At 53.1% G+C, this 17,346-nt stretch overlaps 1 protein-coding gene across 1 annotated transcript; it reads right to left on the bottom strand.

Moving 5' to 3' along the window:
* Window positions 1–1,506: 1,506 nt before the first annotated feature.
* EFHD1 (EF-hand domain family member D1) lies at window positions 1,507–16,975 on the bottom strand. Its single transcript, XM_071751899.1, has 4 exons — window positions 16,643–16,975; window positions 9,409–9,556; window positions 4,287–4,421; window positions 1,507–3,172 (listed from the first exon to the last, which is right to left on the bottom strand). The coding sequence occupies exons 1-4, from the start codon at window positions 16,924–16,926 to the stop codon at window positions 3,038–3,040; spliced, it is 702 nt and encodes a 233-aa protein (XP_071608000.1). The 5' UTR covers window positions 16,927–16,975; the 3' UTR covers window positions 1,507–3,037.
* Window positions 16,976–17,346: the final 371 nt, after the last annotated feature.

The following is a 17,346-nucleotide window of genomic DNA, read 5'->3' as shown; positions in this document are numbered from 1 at the left end:
AACAGAAAACTTCCTGGGATCGAGGATTACCTGGAGATCCAGAGCTGGGAGTTGAGGGACTTGAGGCAGATCTTTGTCCCTTCTGGGAGAGACCCTTCACCACAGCAGGCTCGTTATCAATCTTCTCCACCTGACATCACCAACACACCTGGTGTCACTTGGTGCACGTCCCGAGTGCCAGAGCAGCATCAATGTACCAGCAGGTGTCAGGAAAGAGAGCTGGGACTGAGCCAGCTGTGGTGACATCAGGCATAAAAGGACTGCCATATATTAATTATAGGTAAATAAAACTAATTAGGTGTTGTCAGCCAGTATTAGATGGGAGCTTTAGCAAGCCAGTTTCTTTTTACTACTTCTGCATGACCTAATGACGTTATTCAGCCCAATGGTTGGCAGCAAAACAACCATTTAGAAAGAAATTAACTTCCCAGTTTCATTTTTTTGCAGAGCTAAATTCAGAACTTACATTGCTGCCATGTCAAAAATCCCAAACCCACTTACTGTTCACTGCGTGGAATCAAGGCCCCAGCTAACAGCACCTTTTTGAAATGAACAAAGTTACCAGACACTGTGCACTTCCCTACTGAAACTTGTCAGCCAGAGTTGACTCAAATCTATTAAAATAAAACCACTGGAAACTTTTTCCACCCTCTCCTCCTGCTGCCCCAGGCACCTCACCAGCTGCACATGAGGAGCAACACGAGTCAACAGCACTTGCTACACCATGGAGAAATAAAAAAAAAAACATGTAAAAATCATAATTTTTAAAAGGACAATTAAAAGCTGCAGTGTTGACATTTCCCCTTGGAAACAGAGACTAAGGAGTGTTCGCCCAGATTTTACCTGACCTCTGCCACCCCAGGGCTCAGAGACACACAACAAACATCTCAGCTGTCAGCAGTGCACAAAGCAGAGCTTCACTGGGTAAAATATTGACCTCTTCCATTTCATCATGGGATCATACCTGAAATGATGCATGGTTAAACCTTCCCCCAAACCTATACATCCCCAAACCAGCCTTGCCAGCAAACCTTAGCAGACTACCAACAGCCAGAAACACGATGCTTGGACGCATTTTCAGGTGTCCACATATTTGTTTTTTTCCCCCTATCCATTCCAAAAAGGCAGGAAGAGCAAATAAATTGGCTTGCTAAACCTCCCATCTAATAGTGTCTGAAGCAACCTGCCTGGCTCCCAGCTGGGGCACTACCAGGGCTGAGACAAGCACAAGGGCTGGTTTATGGTAAGAGAAGGCTGACAACGTTCAGATGTCAACACTGAGCAGTGGACAGGATTTCAAATATTTACACTGCCATGTCCCTTTTGGAGGAATTGCAAACGTTAGGGCTTTTTACATCAGAACTGCTGTGCAGAAAGGGAAGTGCCCCTCAAGAAGGCTCAACACATCCCTCACTTCTCCAAGTCAGGGAACCAAACTTAGGGAACTGCTACTGTAACTTGTGATCAAAATGGTATATTCAGGGAACTAAAACACACCACAGACAATACCAGAGATAACAATGCTTTATTTGTACATTTCAGCAACAGGAGAAATAATTGAAGATGAAATTATCTGCTTTTTTGTAAAGTATAAAAACATTTAATTATAAATATTTAGCTAAAAAAGCGTGATTTATAAAATATAATCTGTGAAGATATATATACACACAGTTTAATTGTTTAGCAATTCTTTCACCTGACATTAAAGAGTAGAGGGTTTTTTTCTACTTATTATTCCACACTCACAGTTTAGTGCTCACAGTTTAAGAAGCAAAACAGAAAAGTGAAAGGATGACCAGTGAGTTTAGTTTGGGGGAAAAAAAAAAAAAAAAAAAGAAATGTACAAAATGGGGCAATAGCAGGGAGAGAATCTGAGCAAATCCTTGTTTCAAGAGAGGTCTCCAAGGGAACACAGCTCCCCTGCCACGACCTTACAGTGTATATATCCAGACAGGCAGTGGGCATTTGAACATTTGTGGGCAAGTTTCCTGTGTCTGCAAAAGAGAATGGCTAACAATATAGTGCAAGCCCTTCAAATTCAGACCAGCTAAGTCTGCTCACCTCACTGCTTCCCCCTCCTTAAGCAGAGTGCTCAGTACACTGGGCTGGTGTTATCTGTTTTGGCTCTAAGGACATCAGTGTCACCTTCATGATTCAGGGTATGTGAGCAAATTTCCAAACAGAAATTCACAGTGTGCCATTCGACTGCACTGTCCAGCTGGCAATATCCCTTGAAAACTAGATGCACCTGCCTAAGGCTGGAAAACACAGCGATGCCATACAGTACACTAAATATGATGGAATGTGGAAGATGCATGGTCAGGCAACTCAGTTTTCTATTCCTCATTTAAGAGAGAGCCAGCTTCCTCCCTACGAAGTCTCAGGAAATCTCACCTCTTAGGGAAAGGTTTTGGTACTATGGCACTTCAGAGAAGAACTGGAAGGCTCTCCAACACACTGGGCAACAGAAAAAAGCTACAAGAAAATAATTAATTGATCCATGTCCCTAGTAACTATCTTTCTTTCTTCACAGTGTTTTCACATTGCCCGTGGCACAGGGCTTTGAGGAAGAAGGGGTAGTCAAGGATGCGTGACAACATCCAACAGCAGTACAAACGTATAGGGCATCAAGCTGTACCTTGTACACCTTGATTTACACAAGACCCTGCTACTTGCCTGTAAGCAAGGAATGAATTCATAAGGAATGAAGAGAAAAAGGAGGTATAGAAAAGAGGGAAAGAGTGAAGCAGGCGAACACGACACTTGTCAGTGCACACCTACGATTTGCTACCTGCTGTTGCTGCTTCAGGGTGATGTGCTCTGGACAGTTCAGAGCAAACAGCACATACACAGCTCTGAATGCATCGTAACTGCAAGAGTTGTGCCCTTAGAAACTTGTGAGGATCTTCAGGACAGGAAGGCTAGCGAAGCTGTAATGAGTTTTAGGCAGGATCCAGGCAGTTCTCCCCAGGTAGAGCCCTGGTCTGGGAAACGTACCAAGTCATGTGCAATCTCAGAGCGCATACTGGCTGGTTGGTTACTGGGTAAATGCAGATTTTAACTCCCTGAAAGCTGCTCGGCGGTGTTTCCTTTCCTCCTCTTCCCGTTTTCGCTCATCCTGCTCAGCTTTTATCTCAGCTTCAAACTTACTGGCCGAAGAGAGGGCTTGAGCCTTTGCAAGAGAGAAAATAAGAGAGTGTCAAGCCTTGCATCGGAGGGAAAGCCAGTGCCTGAGCTACCCCCAGATGAGCAAGGCAGAACTGTTGGCTGCACCTCCCAGCTCTTGCTGGGAAGCTCTGTCAGGATGTGTCAAGTATTAATTACATGGCAGTGCTTGGGTATTTACACTCAATACCTGTTAGCTGGCTTGACTTTAACATCAATAAAAGAAAGGTCATTTATTAATAAGTCACAAACAAGTGACCAAAAACCCTGCTGCCGGTACTGGGTCACATGCATTCTTCCTGTAAGCAGGCAGCATGGCATAAGCTGTGAGTATACAGTGGGAGAAACTACTGCAGAAAACGGTTCTGAACCACAGCCAGATCCTAAAACATCATGCTACACCATGCATAATCTGCAGATCAAAGAGACATTGTTTATTTGCTGGCTATTTTTCCAGCTTTCATCTCAGTACATCTGCTGTGCAATAGCTGTGTTACGCTCTTGGGAAAAAACTTCTTATATAAACAAGCAGGATTATTTTCTCTCCAAGAGTGCTTTCAAAAAGGGTGCTTTGTCAGCTCAGAATAGTGCAAAGCTCTTTCTGCCTACCCCAGGACCTTGCAGAACAATTTTGATTCCAAAGGTTACAGAGAACCACTCGAGAAAGAGATGTCTGAAATCCTACACTCCAAAATACCCCATTCACCACCAAAACTCTGAGCATTCAGGCTGAGGGAGGTTTTGCAAAATGGGAAACTGGGTCCTATTAGTTTCCAGGCCCTTTTGTCTTTCAAAGCAGTCAGTCAGCTAGAGCTGCCAGGCACAGAGACACAGGTCACCCTACCCATCAGCTCTGCTGGGGTGAGAGTTACAACAGGGAGAGTGAATTAAGCCCTTGTAGTGTTGCCTGATCAGCAGAGGAAGGCTGTAGCTAGAGCCCAAAGTCAAGTTTGAAGGGAAAAGCTGAGTTTGGGAGGGGTGGGGCATGAAATACTCATCCTATTAGCTGGGGGAGAAATCTGGCAGTGTCTTCTACTGAAAAGCAAGCAGGGTAAGTGTCCCAGTGGCAATTAAGGCCTATGTTGCAGAGCTTTTTCACGTTCCCCCATGCCACACCATACCTTAGCTTCAAAGAAGTTCTTGGCTCCTTTGACTCCCTCAATGGAGACATCTATCTCTGAGAGTTTTGCAAGGGTCAACAGGCCACTGTCCTCCTCAAGTTCCCCAGCTGCTGCTTTATGGAAAATCAGCAGGAACTGGCAAGACAGAGAGAACACATTCAAGTTCTTCATGAAGGCTCAACTTAAAATGCAAACAGTGTAGACATTTACCTGGAGGGAGCTGAAACTTTCATTTCTGAGCAAAGGAAACCAGGCCTACATAAATGAAGTGGCACATTCAAATTGTGCTCCAGAGCCCTGGCACACAGTCCTATTGGACTAAGGGGTAGAAATTTCGTGGGAGATCCCCTGGGGCAGGATCCCCTGGTTTTCTGAAGAGCAGAGCCCTGGTGAAGCACAGATCCCACCAAGCTGAGCTGCTGCAAAGCCAGAGGAAGGAGGCCACCTCCCTGCTTGCCTGGTTCAACTGTAGGGAGAGCTCAGATAATACCCCTTAAAAGTCCCCCACACCCTAATGGCATATTCACAAGTTGCCCACGAGTTTCCTCAGTGCCCTGGGAGTTCAGATCCCATCCCAAAGCAAGGAAAAGATGGCTCTGGCTCACACCTGAACCCCAGGCTCCCCAGAGCCAGAGGAGGGGAAAACAGAACGAAGGTCAAATGAATGCACCAGGAGAACAGAACATAGCTGCTTCAACTCATCCTTTGTCCAAGGCATGGGAAAAGTGACATCAATCAAGTCGTGGAGCTGCACCTCAGCCCATTCCAGGCTGGTTTTGCTATAGAGAGAAAAGTCCATGTGTTCCTGTAGTGCCCATTAAATGACAAACTGAAGAGCTGCTCTGAGTCTCCAGAGGCATGCCCTGGTGGCAGTCAGGGTGGCTTGAACAAGTGTTTACAAGGCAACTGGGTTTGAAATCTTTGTCCTGAACTGGACCACACATCCTGAGCCACTGCAGCCTGGTGCATACTGCCATGTGAAATGCAAAAGGAAACAAACAAACAAAAAGCCACCTTGCCCTCCAGGAAAACATTGGTTGTTGGTTTTTTTTTACTGAAGGAACAAGACTTGCCTACTTAAAAATAAAGACCTCTGCACCACCTTCAACCTGCTAACCCAGCTCCGGGTTAACATGTGGATGCTCTGTGCGTAATCGGAGAGGTCCTGTCACTCCCTGCTATTCTTGGCCACCCCAGGAGGTGTCCTGGTGCTTGGCACAGCACACAAAGAACAAAGACGGGGACAAGTCACTCGGGTACAAAAGCAGCACAAGACAAAACTGAGCCACTGCACCACTGCAGCCCAGGGCTGACGGCTGAGGGCTGCCCTGAAACTCGCTTGCAGGGTTACAGGACCATCAAATATATCTCCAGTGCTGTGCTCCAAGGACTGCCAAGCTCAGGACTCAGCTTTTTTCCCGGGAGAGCCGGAGCAGTCCCAGCGGAGGGCAGCAGAGCCCCAGCATCGAGCTGAGCCCACTTCCCAGCTGCTGGGGCTGCAGGAGCTTGGGAAGGCTTCCCATGGGGCAGAGTGTGGGGTGAGGGAAGCCTGACAGTGCCACCAGGCATTGCTTCACCCAATGCCCTGTAACCCCTGGGTGATCAGCACAGAGCACGGGGTGCTTGGGGAGGGAACTTCTCCCACTACAAACACCGAAGAATTCAATGCTGCTCTGCTGAATGCTCAGAACAGCCTGCTCAGAAAGAACCCAAATACTCCACAAGATATCCCTCCCTGCTGGGTCTGGTATTGGGCTTGTTCCTGTTCTCCTCTTTCAGGTGCAGGGACTGGAGGGCCAGCAGCCAGGATGGGGTTAGTCATGATTTGTCCTCAGTTTCTGCTCCACCCTGCAAGTCCCACTTCCTGGCACTGGAACAGGCCAGCACAATCCTGAGGTCTGGTGCAGCTGTCACCCGGGGAGGGACTGGAAACACCCAGTCATGAGTACAACTGTGCATGAATCACCCTGAAACTAGGGGATGGGGCAGCAATCCTTCTCCTGCAGAGCACAGGCTGAGCTCAAGGAAACCAGGGACCGAGCCACCAACTGGGGTGGACACAGCAGAACATCAGCCCCAAGGACTCAGTATGCAGACCGTGGGGCACCACCACAGGAGCTCCAGAGCAACCCTTCCTCATGTCAGCACACCACTGGCAGCCCACCACACCAGTTATTTGGCCCTGGTCCTCACAAACTGGAGAACACTGGCGATCTGTATTCAGCCTCTGGCTGAATTCTCCTTCCCAGCCCATCTCACACCCTTGGTGGGCCCAGGACACATCTCACACAGCTAAGCCTCAGAAAAATGCCACTAGAGAAGCAAAAGCAAATAATGTCAGTGCTTTTAAAGAAACCCTGCTCTCAAGGAGGACATGACACATGCTTTCCACCCCACTAACCTCGTAAGAGCTGTACCTGCTCTCGCATCCCTTGTGACCCAAGACCCACCCCACCGTGCCAGATCCAAGAGGGGTGCTGCAGTGACACGGCCTGACTGGGCACTGCTGGCCTCAGAGACACAGCGAAAGGCAGAGGACAGACAGACAGACCTTGCAGCAGCTCACCAGAACAGCCAACAAGCAGGGCTGTGGTTTGCACCAGCCCAGCTGGCAAACATATGACGTGGGGCAGCATTTGAGCTGGGGCAGGCGTAGGGGATTTTAGTGGGTTGTAGACAGCAGCTACAATTAGACATTACTATTATAGCAATTAACTCTGGTTTCCTGTGGTAATGCCTGAACCAGACTGTCAGAGGTTTTTTTTTTTTCTTCCCTTCCCCCCCCCCCAACATTGTACATAATGGATTTACACCTAAATTTCTTTGCTTGAGTCAGGGAGGAAGTCTTGCGCAGAGTTAATTGTTGATACATTGTTGGATGCTCAAAGGTCAGTGGTGGAAGTCAGCTTTCCTAACGGGGCTAGCAGCTCTGCAGGAGATGTCAGAGGCAGACAAGCCTGAGACAGCTCCTCTGGGAAGGGAGGACATGATGCCTCTCAAATCAGCAACTAAAGGTGATCTGCTGCAAGCAGAAGAGTCCTAACCAATTCTTTGTCCAGGCCATGAGGAACTCATCTTCAGGCAGATATGGCAGGACTTGGTATTCTCCAGAGAGGCAGACAGGAGCCCTCCAGTGCTCGAGTTAATGCCCTGCTGAATTCAGACATTCCCTTAAGCCAGGCTTTTGCCTTGTGTTGTCAGAGCACCCCAAGTCAGCTTGGTCACCCACCACCTGCTCACTGGTCACCACCAGTGGGAAACAGTGGGGCAGGGCTATGGGCTGGTGTGGGCCTCCTCACCCACCAGGAAACCTGTCTCCCTGCCAGTCTTCTGCCCAAACACAGCAGCTGGACACAGTGCATCTGCAACCAGGCAAGCAGCACCCTGCTTCCCTTTGCCACAGAAAGCTCTGGGCACATGCCAAAGCTGCTGTGTAATTTGTGACCAGAGCTCTGCCAACACTGCCTCTTTGTTCCCACCCGTGTGTCACTCAAGCTGGCATTTGCCTGACCATGGGTTTGCATCTGGTGAGAAGTGACAACAGCCCCAGCTGCTGGCCCTTGGCAGCCAGCAGGCAGTGGTACTGCAGCCCCATGCCGGGGCTGTGCTCCAAACAGGTGGCAGCAGAAAAGGAGCTGCTCTGCCAGGACACCACAACATCTTCTAGAGCCTGGGGGAGATAAAGGCCCTTCTCCTTTAGGGGACAGCCCCTGCAGCAAGCCCAGAGGCTCTCCCCAGTGATTCAGCCAGGGTGAGGGGTGGCCCCGGAGGGAGGCAGGAGCTCCTCCAGCCCACAGGGTGATTTGGCAATCCAAGCCTGACCTGGAGCCAAGGCATGGTGCTCTTCCTGCTCCGCTGGAATCTTTGCTGCCCCTGGTTCAGCTCTTACCAGGCACGCCTGCTGCCCTGGCCACAGGGGCTGCCAGCTTAGGGCTTGGCTGGAGTGCACTGACAGGCTCTCACTGCCCAGCACTGTTTGTGCTTCCCCCTCGCCACGGGCCAAGCCCCGCAACCCAGTGGTCTTTTGATCTCTGCCTTCTACTGCTGCCATCAGGGGACAAGAGCAGGAGATGGGGTGATGTGCCAGGGCAGAGAGACTGTGCCACAGCTCTGCCCTCTCCCAGCCCAACCCTGGGCCCTGCCTGCTCATCCTCCCTCCCAGGTGCCACCAAAGGTCCCAGCACTTCCAAGATGAAGAATTTGATGTCCTGAGCTGTGGAGAGCTCTATGCTTCACCCCCACAGCCAAGCCCCCCACTCCACAAGAGGCATGGTGAGGGCACATCCCCTGTGGGAGCAGGGAGCCTGGCTGCTGGGGGACACCGTGGTACCATGGCCCAACGGTGGCCATGGGACAGGGGCAGTGCTGCCTTCCTGCTCCCTGCATGCTGCCAGTCACTCAGAGCGACACAGCATGAGGTACACCCTGACTGAGACAGCAAGCACAGCCTGGGAGGCAGAGATGATGCAAACCAAGGTTTTCATAGGACTTTCAGGGCTGGAAGGGACCTTTAAGATCATCCAGTTCTAACCCCCCCTGTCATGTGCAAGGGACATCTCCCAGTAGATCAGGTTGCTCAGAGCCCTGTTCAGCCTGGACTTAAATTCTAGAAATGGGGCTTCCACCACCTCTCTGGGAAACCTGTTCCAGTGTCTCACCACCCTCGAAGTGAAGAATTTCTTGTGCTTTGGTTGGTCACTGCATGACACAGAGAGGAACTCAATAGCAACTGGAAGAGGGAACCTCCTGCCCCCTGTGAGACTGCTGCTCTGAGCAGAGCCTGTCCCTGCACACAAAACAAGGCCTGAGCCACTGCACCATCACTCACCAGTGACATGGACATGCCACCTCCAGTTACAGCAGGGAGTTCTGTCAGCACTCCCAGGCAGCTGCAGCAGGGTTCTAGTGGGCTCCCAAAGCAGGCAGAGAGGTCAGAGAGCTCTGACATCAGGCACCATTACTGCATGTGGAGACAGAGGCTGACAGTGGTCCCGACCTCCCCATGGGATGGGGAAGCTGACACAGAGGGAACAGTGGCACCTACAGCTGGAGTACAGAGCCTGGCTGCCTCCTCCCTCTGCCCCAAAGCCACCTCCCTGTCTGCTCCCACAGACAGCCTTACCTCACGAAAGCTGAGTTTCCCATCAAAGTCCTCATCCACCTCCTTGATCATGTTTTTCAGCCCCAGGTGAGTCTGCGGGGCTCCCAGCTTTTCCATCATCAGCTTGAGCTCCATCAGGTCAATGTACCCATCCCGTCCCGAGTCATACCTGTGGGGGTAAAGGAGAGGGGGTTAGCCCTCATCATCCACCATATGCATCTTCCCAGAAGAGGAACAGTGCTAACAGATAAAGCCACAGGGTGGTTCAAGCTTGGGGGAGAGAGGAAGCTGCACAGCATGACCAGTTTTGAGATATATTAAGCTCAGGGAAGTAGTGGTCAGCCTTCCAAGCTGTCTCACCAGAGACCAAAGTGCTCAGGGGAGCTCAGGCCAAACCACCCACACAGCAGCAGCATGAAGGAACTCTGCTTATTTCAGTGGGATTTCCATCTCACCCACTCATGTGTCCAACACAAAGATTACTTACACACAGCTTACCCCATGCACCAGCATGGTTAGGAAAAGGCATGCTGGAGCCAGCTGCTGCCAGGCCTCCTCCTTCAGAGGGGAAACAGGAGAGCAGAGACCAACCAGGACCTCCCAGCAGAAAGCAGCTATCTGTCTCTGTAAGCAAAACATCCTCCCTCTAGCTGCTAAAAATCTTTCCTCTCCAAAATGGTTTTGCTGTTTACTCTGTTCCAGGGCAGAGCAGAAGGACAGCCCTACAGGAGCACAGTGGTCCCAGCCAGTGCCAGGGGCTGCACCAGGGCCAGGCTGGCAGGGGGAAACAGTGCCCACCTCTAGAAGCAAGACTGGAGAGGGACTACACTCCCAAGTGGGGCACAAAGGACTCTCCAGGACAGCACCCATGCAAAGGGTGTGCTTCAGGGATGGGGAAGCAGTGACCTGCTCTGCTCAGCCAGGGACTCTGTGCCCATTCCTCACACCCTCGCATCTGCTGCAAGTGCGAGTAAAGGATCTGGTCACCCAGCTGGATGCCCTCCCTCATCCTGGTCCTGCCTGCAGGTCCAGCAGGGCCAGGACCTGGCATGGGAGGATGGGGCAAGGACCATCAGGTCAGGATCAGTCCCAGCACACTGCCCCTTCTCCACATCTCAACCCTGACAGAGTTAAATCCTGCCAACCATTCAGAAAGGAAACCTCAGACACAGTGCTGAGGCTTTCCCCTTGGCAGGAGACGGCCAAATCCTCCCACTCATCATCTCCCATTGACTGTTAGCCCTCTTCCAAAGATATGAGGGCTGCAGCAGTCCCAGATGGAGACTTGCACAGTTGTGATTGCCCTGGAAGAGAGCCCTTTCCAGCTGAGAAACCTCAGAGCCACAGAGGAAGCTGTGACATGGGAAGGTATCAGCAGAGCCACTTGCCCCAGCTGCACCAGGCAGGGCTGCAGCCCACAGCTCTGCCCCTGGCATGGTGCTTTTTCCCCAAAATGGAGTCATCTCCACAGCTTTCTAGAGCCCCACCACCTCCACAACCATCCTCTATTCTCTCTGCCTCTCTTTTGTTTTCAGAAGTCCCACGTCTAAATGACAGGGAGGTCACCACGGGGCTGCTGGCACACAGCCCTGCTACCATCCTGCCTGCAAATCCAGCAAACCCACCAGGCTGGAGAGCTTTCTGGAAAACTAGGAAAGAGACCTCCATGACAGCAGAAACCAGGTCACAGACCTGAGGTGTCACAGGGAGGAAAGGCAGCAGGTTCCTCACAGCAGAGAAGGCGTCAGTTAATTAAGGCACATGTTCACAGCATCACCCAGCCCAGCTCCCAGACGAGACACACAGCATAATAAGTGCAATGTCTAATTGCCAATTTGCTTTTCCTTTAAGTTTGGGGTAAAGGGTGTGGAGCTGTTCCTCTGGAGCTGCAGAGACAGTTCCTTTGATCAGGTAAAGCAGCAAAGCATAGAGCAGCAGGGAGGGCCTTGGGGCTGGGGGCTTTTGGCTCCAGCAAGCTCACACAGCCCTTTGGCTGGGTGCAGAAGCAGGATGACACCAAGGTCCAACTCCAAATGCTGCTGATCCCAGATTCAGTTCACTGCCCAGTCCTCTGGGAAGCACTGGGTAACAGTGATGGAGGCAGGAGGAAAGCACAATCCCTCACCTTGCCCTTCTGCCAGGGACACTACCTGCAGGTAAATGCCATGTACCCCAGCACCGAGCCCAGGGGCAAGCGTGCTGCCCCGAGGGGGTTAAGCGAGGGGCACAGCTTCTGGGCCGTCACCCCCACAGAGGCAGCATAAAGCCAGGATTGTCACAAACCAGGTCAGCAGTGGCAGAGCTGTGCCATGTACCAGTCACACAATGGGTGTCTGCACTCTGGGATGGGGTGCAGTTGGTGCCAAGGTGCACCCCAAAACCAGCCCTCAGGCCTTCACCTTGGGGACAGCCTCACAGGGGGGACCTGAAGCTCCTGGATTCCCAGTGCCAGCCCCCACAGAGCAGCAGCAGCAGCAGCGGCACTCTGTGAACTGCTGCATTCCCTCCCCACCCCCCAAACAGCCCCAGTATTGTAAGAGCCAGTGAAGCCACTCGCAGCCAGGCTATTTTGGGAGAGATGTATTTATTTATAGGGCATGAGAGGACTCATTCCTTCCCCCCACCCTGCAGACTCTCAACACTGCACAGGCTGCACCTTGTGGAGCAGACAGTGCTCATCTCCTACCAAAATCCTCTCTGCCTGCCCTTTGCAATCCCCTCAAGCCCCTTCACCCCCCAAACACCTCTGCCTGTGCTTTGGGATCTCCTTCCAGCCCCAATACCACTCACACCCATTTTGAATCAGCCCTGTTCAGGTGATGGACACAGATCGGCTCTCACAGGCAGAGCTGGAGGAGGGCACCAGGGTAAGTTTAGTCCCCCAAAGCACCCCAGGAGCCATCTCCATACTGCAGGAGCAGCACACAGGAGCCCACAGCACTCAGGTGCCCTGCAAGCCCTCCCATCCCCTCTGTCACCCACTGTCCTTCCATGACACCGGAGCTTTGCTTCCTTCAGGCTCAAAGCTCCCTGGGCCACCAGCCAAGCTGCAGCCGGGTGACATGTGGGCATTAGGAACAGCAGGGCTCTGTCACCGAGGGGCACTAACACCTCAAGTCCCAAGCAGGTGGCAGCTCCAGCAGCAAGCCACTGCCACCCAGGTCCCCACCTGCAAGGTGGGATGCTGCAGGCAGCGTCGAGCAGGGTGATAAGGCTTCACCACACCACCGCAGCAGTGTTCCTGGCAGCAGATGAGACAGCAGCTGCCAAAATCTGCTGCAACAAGGATGCACCCGGATTCCCATGCTGGCTGGCTTCCACCCAGAGAGCTGAAGAGTGGGGTGGAAAGGGTGAGCAGAAACTGAGGGTAAGAAGGGACTGGTTGCTGAAAGGAGTTGCTTAAGAGCAAGAAGCATGTTACACACAGCTACAAGGACAAGAAGCACGGTGCTGGTGCTGGGCAGCCTGGCTGAGGGGTTACACTGCAGAAGAAAGAGGGATCAGGAAGGGAGAAGGAAGGAGATACTGAGGACTACACATCACCCCTCCTAACTGCAGTCACCTCCCAGCTGCCTGGAAAAGCAAAAGTATAGCTGAGTGAGGAATCCCAAATGCTAAAGGATCAAAGAGCAGTTTCTAAACATTCATGCCTCTTGAGAAAAGCTGGAAAAGAAACCTGCCCTCCCTGTAGACCAGTCACTGTACCTTAGCTTGCTCTACATGCTACAGGCACCTGTACAGTGCAATGCAGTTCCTGCATGCTGCAGCAGCCAAATACAGGCACCGAAATAAAGCAACTGGAGTAATGGTGATGAAGTGGGAATAAATTCATCTAAACCATTTCAAAACCCTTTCCAGGCACTAGGCAATACTTGATTCCCTCTGAATGTTGTGTTTCACTTTACATGGAGAGGGAGGTGCTGATCTCTTCTTTCTGGTATCCAGTAATAGGACAGTGGGAATAGTTCAAAGCTGCCTCAGGGGAGCACCAGACCAGACATGAGGAAGCCTGTTCCAGTGTCCCACTACCCTCTTGGTAAAGGGATGCTTCCTGGAGAGGTGGTTGATGCCACAATCCTGTCAATCTTTAAGAGACATCTGGACAATGTGCTATAACTTCTGGGCCAGCCCAGTTGTGGTCAGGCAGTTGGAGCAGATGATCATTGTAGGTCCCTTCCAACTGAAATATTCTATTCTGCTGCCGAGAGCTTTGGAAACAATTCCTCCATTCTGGGGTGGGGACAGAAACAGGCTCCTCAACCATAAGCAGCTTTGGCCTCCTCAGCCAGGACAGCAGGAGGTCTCCTGCTCTTGGAGGGATGTGAGGGTGAGATTAAAGTCTCCTCTAGCAAGATCTCGGAGAAACTGGACACCAAAGCCTGCAAGGGTTCAGCCTGGAAGGCTGAGTCCCCATGGGGTTATCTCCCTGAGCATTGGGACTCCAGAGACATCCTGATGCTGTCCTGGAACAGCACATCAGCAGCACACCAGACATGTCCCTTCGCACAGGAGCACTTGGTGAGGGGTGCCCAGGCAGCTCCAGGAGAGCCAGGGGACATCACCTTTTCTCCTGCTGGCCAGGCATACAGCACTAGTGAAATGCATAGGCAACACATGAAATTCCCCAAGTACAAAAGCAATAGCAAGGCTGGAATTCCTCCACTCCCTCCCACTCCTGTGGATGAAGCCGGTGTCTGTTTTCCTTTCCCCAGCATCCCACCAAGCCCAGCCTGGCTTTCACAACCCCTCTGCCATTTCCCCAGACAAGGTGGAGAGGTGCAAGACTCCAGAGATCCCAAGGGTTCGCTTGCAAGACTTGGGGACAGGAGGTTATCATGGCTATAAAAGTCCTCACACTTCATCAGAATAGGGAGCTAATTAGGTCACATTACAATTAGCCTGAGTTGCAGACTTCCCAGCCCTCTCTGCCAAAAAAAACCAACCCAAAATACCCACCCTGAGGAGCTGCCTGCCCCCAGCAGCAGACATCCACATCCCATCACCAGAAGAACAGGTCTGGAACAGGGGATGCTGCCAAGAGCAGGCTTGGGCAGGAGGGGGAAAGTGAGCCCAGCCGTGGCAGCAGGAGCATCGTTCCTGCTTTGGAAGGATGATCCTGGCACGGCACATGGCACGTAAACGGAGCACTGGATTTCCAGCAACTCCCACATTCAGATCAGCCCTTTGCTTCCACCCCAAAAGATGGTGGTCACAGCCACAAGCCACTTCCTGGGACACCCCGACAGACACCAGAGCAGCCACTACTACCAACAACTGCCTCTGCCTGGCTGGAGCACCCCAGGCTGGCCCACACCATGCCCAGGGTCACAGGCTCCAGTTTAGTCCAAATAAGAAATTTACAAGCCCTGCTAAAATGCTAAGAAACACTTCTAAATAAGAAGTCTAAGAGCAGATATCTGTAAACCCATGGCAGTGAGAAGATGCATCTCTATCTGTCAAAGTCTTATTTTTTTACCATTAGTAAGAAAGGCTTTGGGTTGTGGTGGACAGGGCAATAAGCCATAGAGAGAATAAAAGCATTAATCAACATTAACTCAAGCTCTGACTGTCAGGAATTAAGAGAAACATTTCCTCTCCTCAAGGAGCACGTGGTGGCAGCCAACACACGAAACGGGTGGCAGCAGATGGAGCAAAGACCAGATCCTCCACCACCACTACACCAGGTGCCTGTAAGGGAGTGAAAACCAGGACGGGGGGGGGGAGGTTCTGCCCGCCTGGGGAGCCCGGGAGGTTGAGATCACAGCCATATTCTTCCCCTTCTGGCACGGCTGGCTGGTTCTCAGCTGTGACAGTCCTCACAGGGCACACAAAAGTTTTCCAGCTACACTGACCCGCTGATTAGCATTCAACAGCAAAGCCTAGGTTTCCTCGCTTACAAGGCCGGCGACTAATGAGCTCATTGTTGAAAAATTCGGCTGCAATTCAGCTCCTCCACTTTTATTTCCCACTGCTGTTCCTTTCCTCATCCCTATGGAGGCAGCGGCGCTGCTCACCCCGGCCTCTCACCCACGGCTTTAGGGTGCTGCAGCTGCCAGCACCGCCTGTCCTCCTGCCCTCGTCGTGCCACATCTCAGCCCTCTGCAGAGTCGCATCTCTTTTAACCATCGCCAGCTGCCGAAGCAATGCTACCCACACAGCCAAGAGCTCCAGTGAGCCCAGAAAAGCCGTCGCCTGGCCTCCTGCAGGGATCGCCCCGGCTGGGACCCGCAACACCCCGCACCCTCAGGACCCGGGAAGGTTCAGCCAAGCTTACGTTCTCCTCAAAATGTTCCCAGCTCCCAGGGCAGCTTGCAGATAGGAGGACCTAAAAAACCCTGCTGAGGTCATGAAGATGAAGAAGTTCTTTGCACCTTGCTGTGACTGCAGCACCTCCCTGGGCATGGCAGCAGCTCAGCTCTGGTCCACCTCCCTGCCTGACCCCTCTTCTCGAGTTTGGGAGGACGCTGGTCCCCCACAGGATTTTATGGTGCTGGAGGGAAACCTGGGCACGGGTAATCAAAGCCACCCAGGCACAGTCCAGCTGCAAGAGCCAGGACAGGGCTGGAGGGGGAGAGACACAGGATGGATCGTGGCCCCGGTAAGGGCTGTGCTACTGATAGCTTCTGCTCTCCAGATGGTCACCAACCTTCCCGCCAGAGGGAATCTTCATCCCACCCCCAGGAAGGGGGATGCCAGAGGCAGCTGAGCTCAAGCTTCGTTTGGGTGCCCGGGAGGAAGCACACAGCCTAGAATAGAACTGTGGAGGGAGTGACAGCAGGGCCAGGCAGAGCCAGCCGAGCTGCTAGGAGCATTTGGGGAGAGGCAGCTGCCGAAGGGTGCCCCATGCCAACCCCCGTCCCACCCGAAGTGCCCCTCAAATCCGTATCTCGTGGGTGCCAACCACCAGCAGCAAACAGCCAGCATCTCCAACCTGCAGAGAAGTAGCCCCGGGCTAGGAGCTAAGCGCAGAACTGACACCAGCCCCGAGGGGGAGACGAACCCCATACAACTCCCCCCAAGGCAAAAAGACAAGGTGAGGACCAGGAGCGGCGCTGGTCACCCCAGCGACTGCCAGCCCGAGCAAGAAACCGCAGAGAAATTCAAGTATGACCCCCAGAGCAGCCAGACCCGCTCCTGAGGTGTCCCCGGGGTCAGGGATGGGGAGGCTGCGGGGAGCTAGAGGAGGTATAGGGACAGTGGAAGGGGGGGGGACGGGACAGGAGGCGTGCCGAGGGAGCCCCCCTGCCCTACTCACAGGCGGAACATGCGCTCCATGTCCTTGACCTGCCGGCGGCTGAACTCCTTGAACTCGGTGTAGGGGTTGAAGACGGCGGCCCGTCGGGGCTGGGCCGCCCCCTCGTTGATGTCCTGCCGCCGGCACAGTTTGGCACTCAGCTCCGCGCCCGCGCTGGCCGTCAGGCAGCTCCGCTCCTCCTCGGGACCGGGCTCGACCTCCACCGCCTCCGGCTCGGCCCCCACCCCGCTTTCCTCCAGCTGCAGCCGCCGCTGCAATTTCTGCGCCAGCTCCTCTGAGGCCATGGCCCGACCCCGCTCCGCTCGGCTCGGCTCGGCTCGGCTGGGCCCGCCCGCCCCGACCCGCAACTTTATTCCCTCAGCCGGAGGGAGCGGGGCGGGGCGGGGCGGGACGGGGCGGGCACTTAAGGAGGTACGGGATGGGGGGAGGCTGTGCTGCTTCACTCCTAACCTCGGGGTACTCCCACGTCTGCACTCGGAGTGTGGCTCCCTCCCTCGCCTCTGCGCTACCCCACTAGGGACCGCGCACCCACACCCCCACACTCAAGTACAGCACCACGATCATCCCCTTCACGCTCCCCACACACGCGCACTTCCCGACAGGGTCTTCACAGGGACCCCCTGCGCCCCGCAGCAGCGAGCTGGGCCCGCCTCGGGGCACCCCCGGGCACCCACCCCCTTCTTGGGAGGCGAGGAGCGCCCAGC

Source organism: Heliangelus exortis, chromosome 9 (genome assembly GCF_036169615.1).
Source record: "Heliangelus exortis chromosome 9, bHelExo1.hap1, whole genome shotgun sequence".
NCBI classification, from domain to species: Eukaryota; Metazoa; Chordata; class Aves; order Apodiformes; family Trochilidae; genus Heliangelus; species Heliangelus exortis.
The sequence above is the reverse complement of the archived record's forward strand: the minus strand, read 5'-3'. Positions and strand labels throughout refer to the sequence as shown.

Excerpts from the sequence above, each read along its gene's own strand:
- EFHD1 (XM_071751899.1), bottom strand. The coding sequence starts at position 16,926 with ATGGCCTCAGAGGAGCTGGCGCAGAAATTGCAGCGGCGGCTGCAGCTG. Across the intron at positions 9,557-16,642 it reads ATGGAGCGCATGTTCCGCCT|GTATGACTCGGGACGGGATG; the intron begins GTGAGTAGGGCA and ends TTACCCCCACAG. Across the intron at positions 4,422-9,408 it reads GGAAACTCAGCTTTCGTGAG|TTCCTGCTGATTTTCCATAA; the intron begins GTAAGGCTGTCT and ends CTGTCTTGCCAG.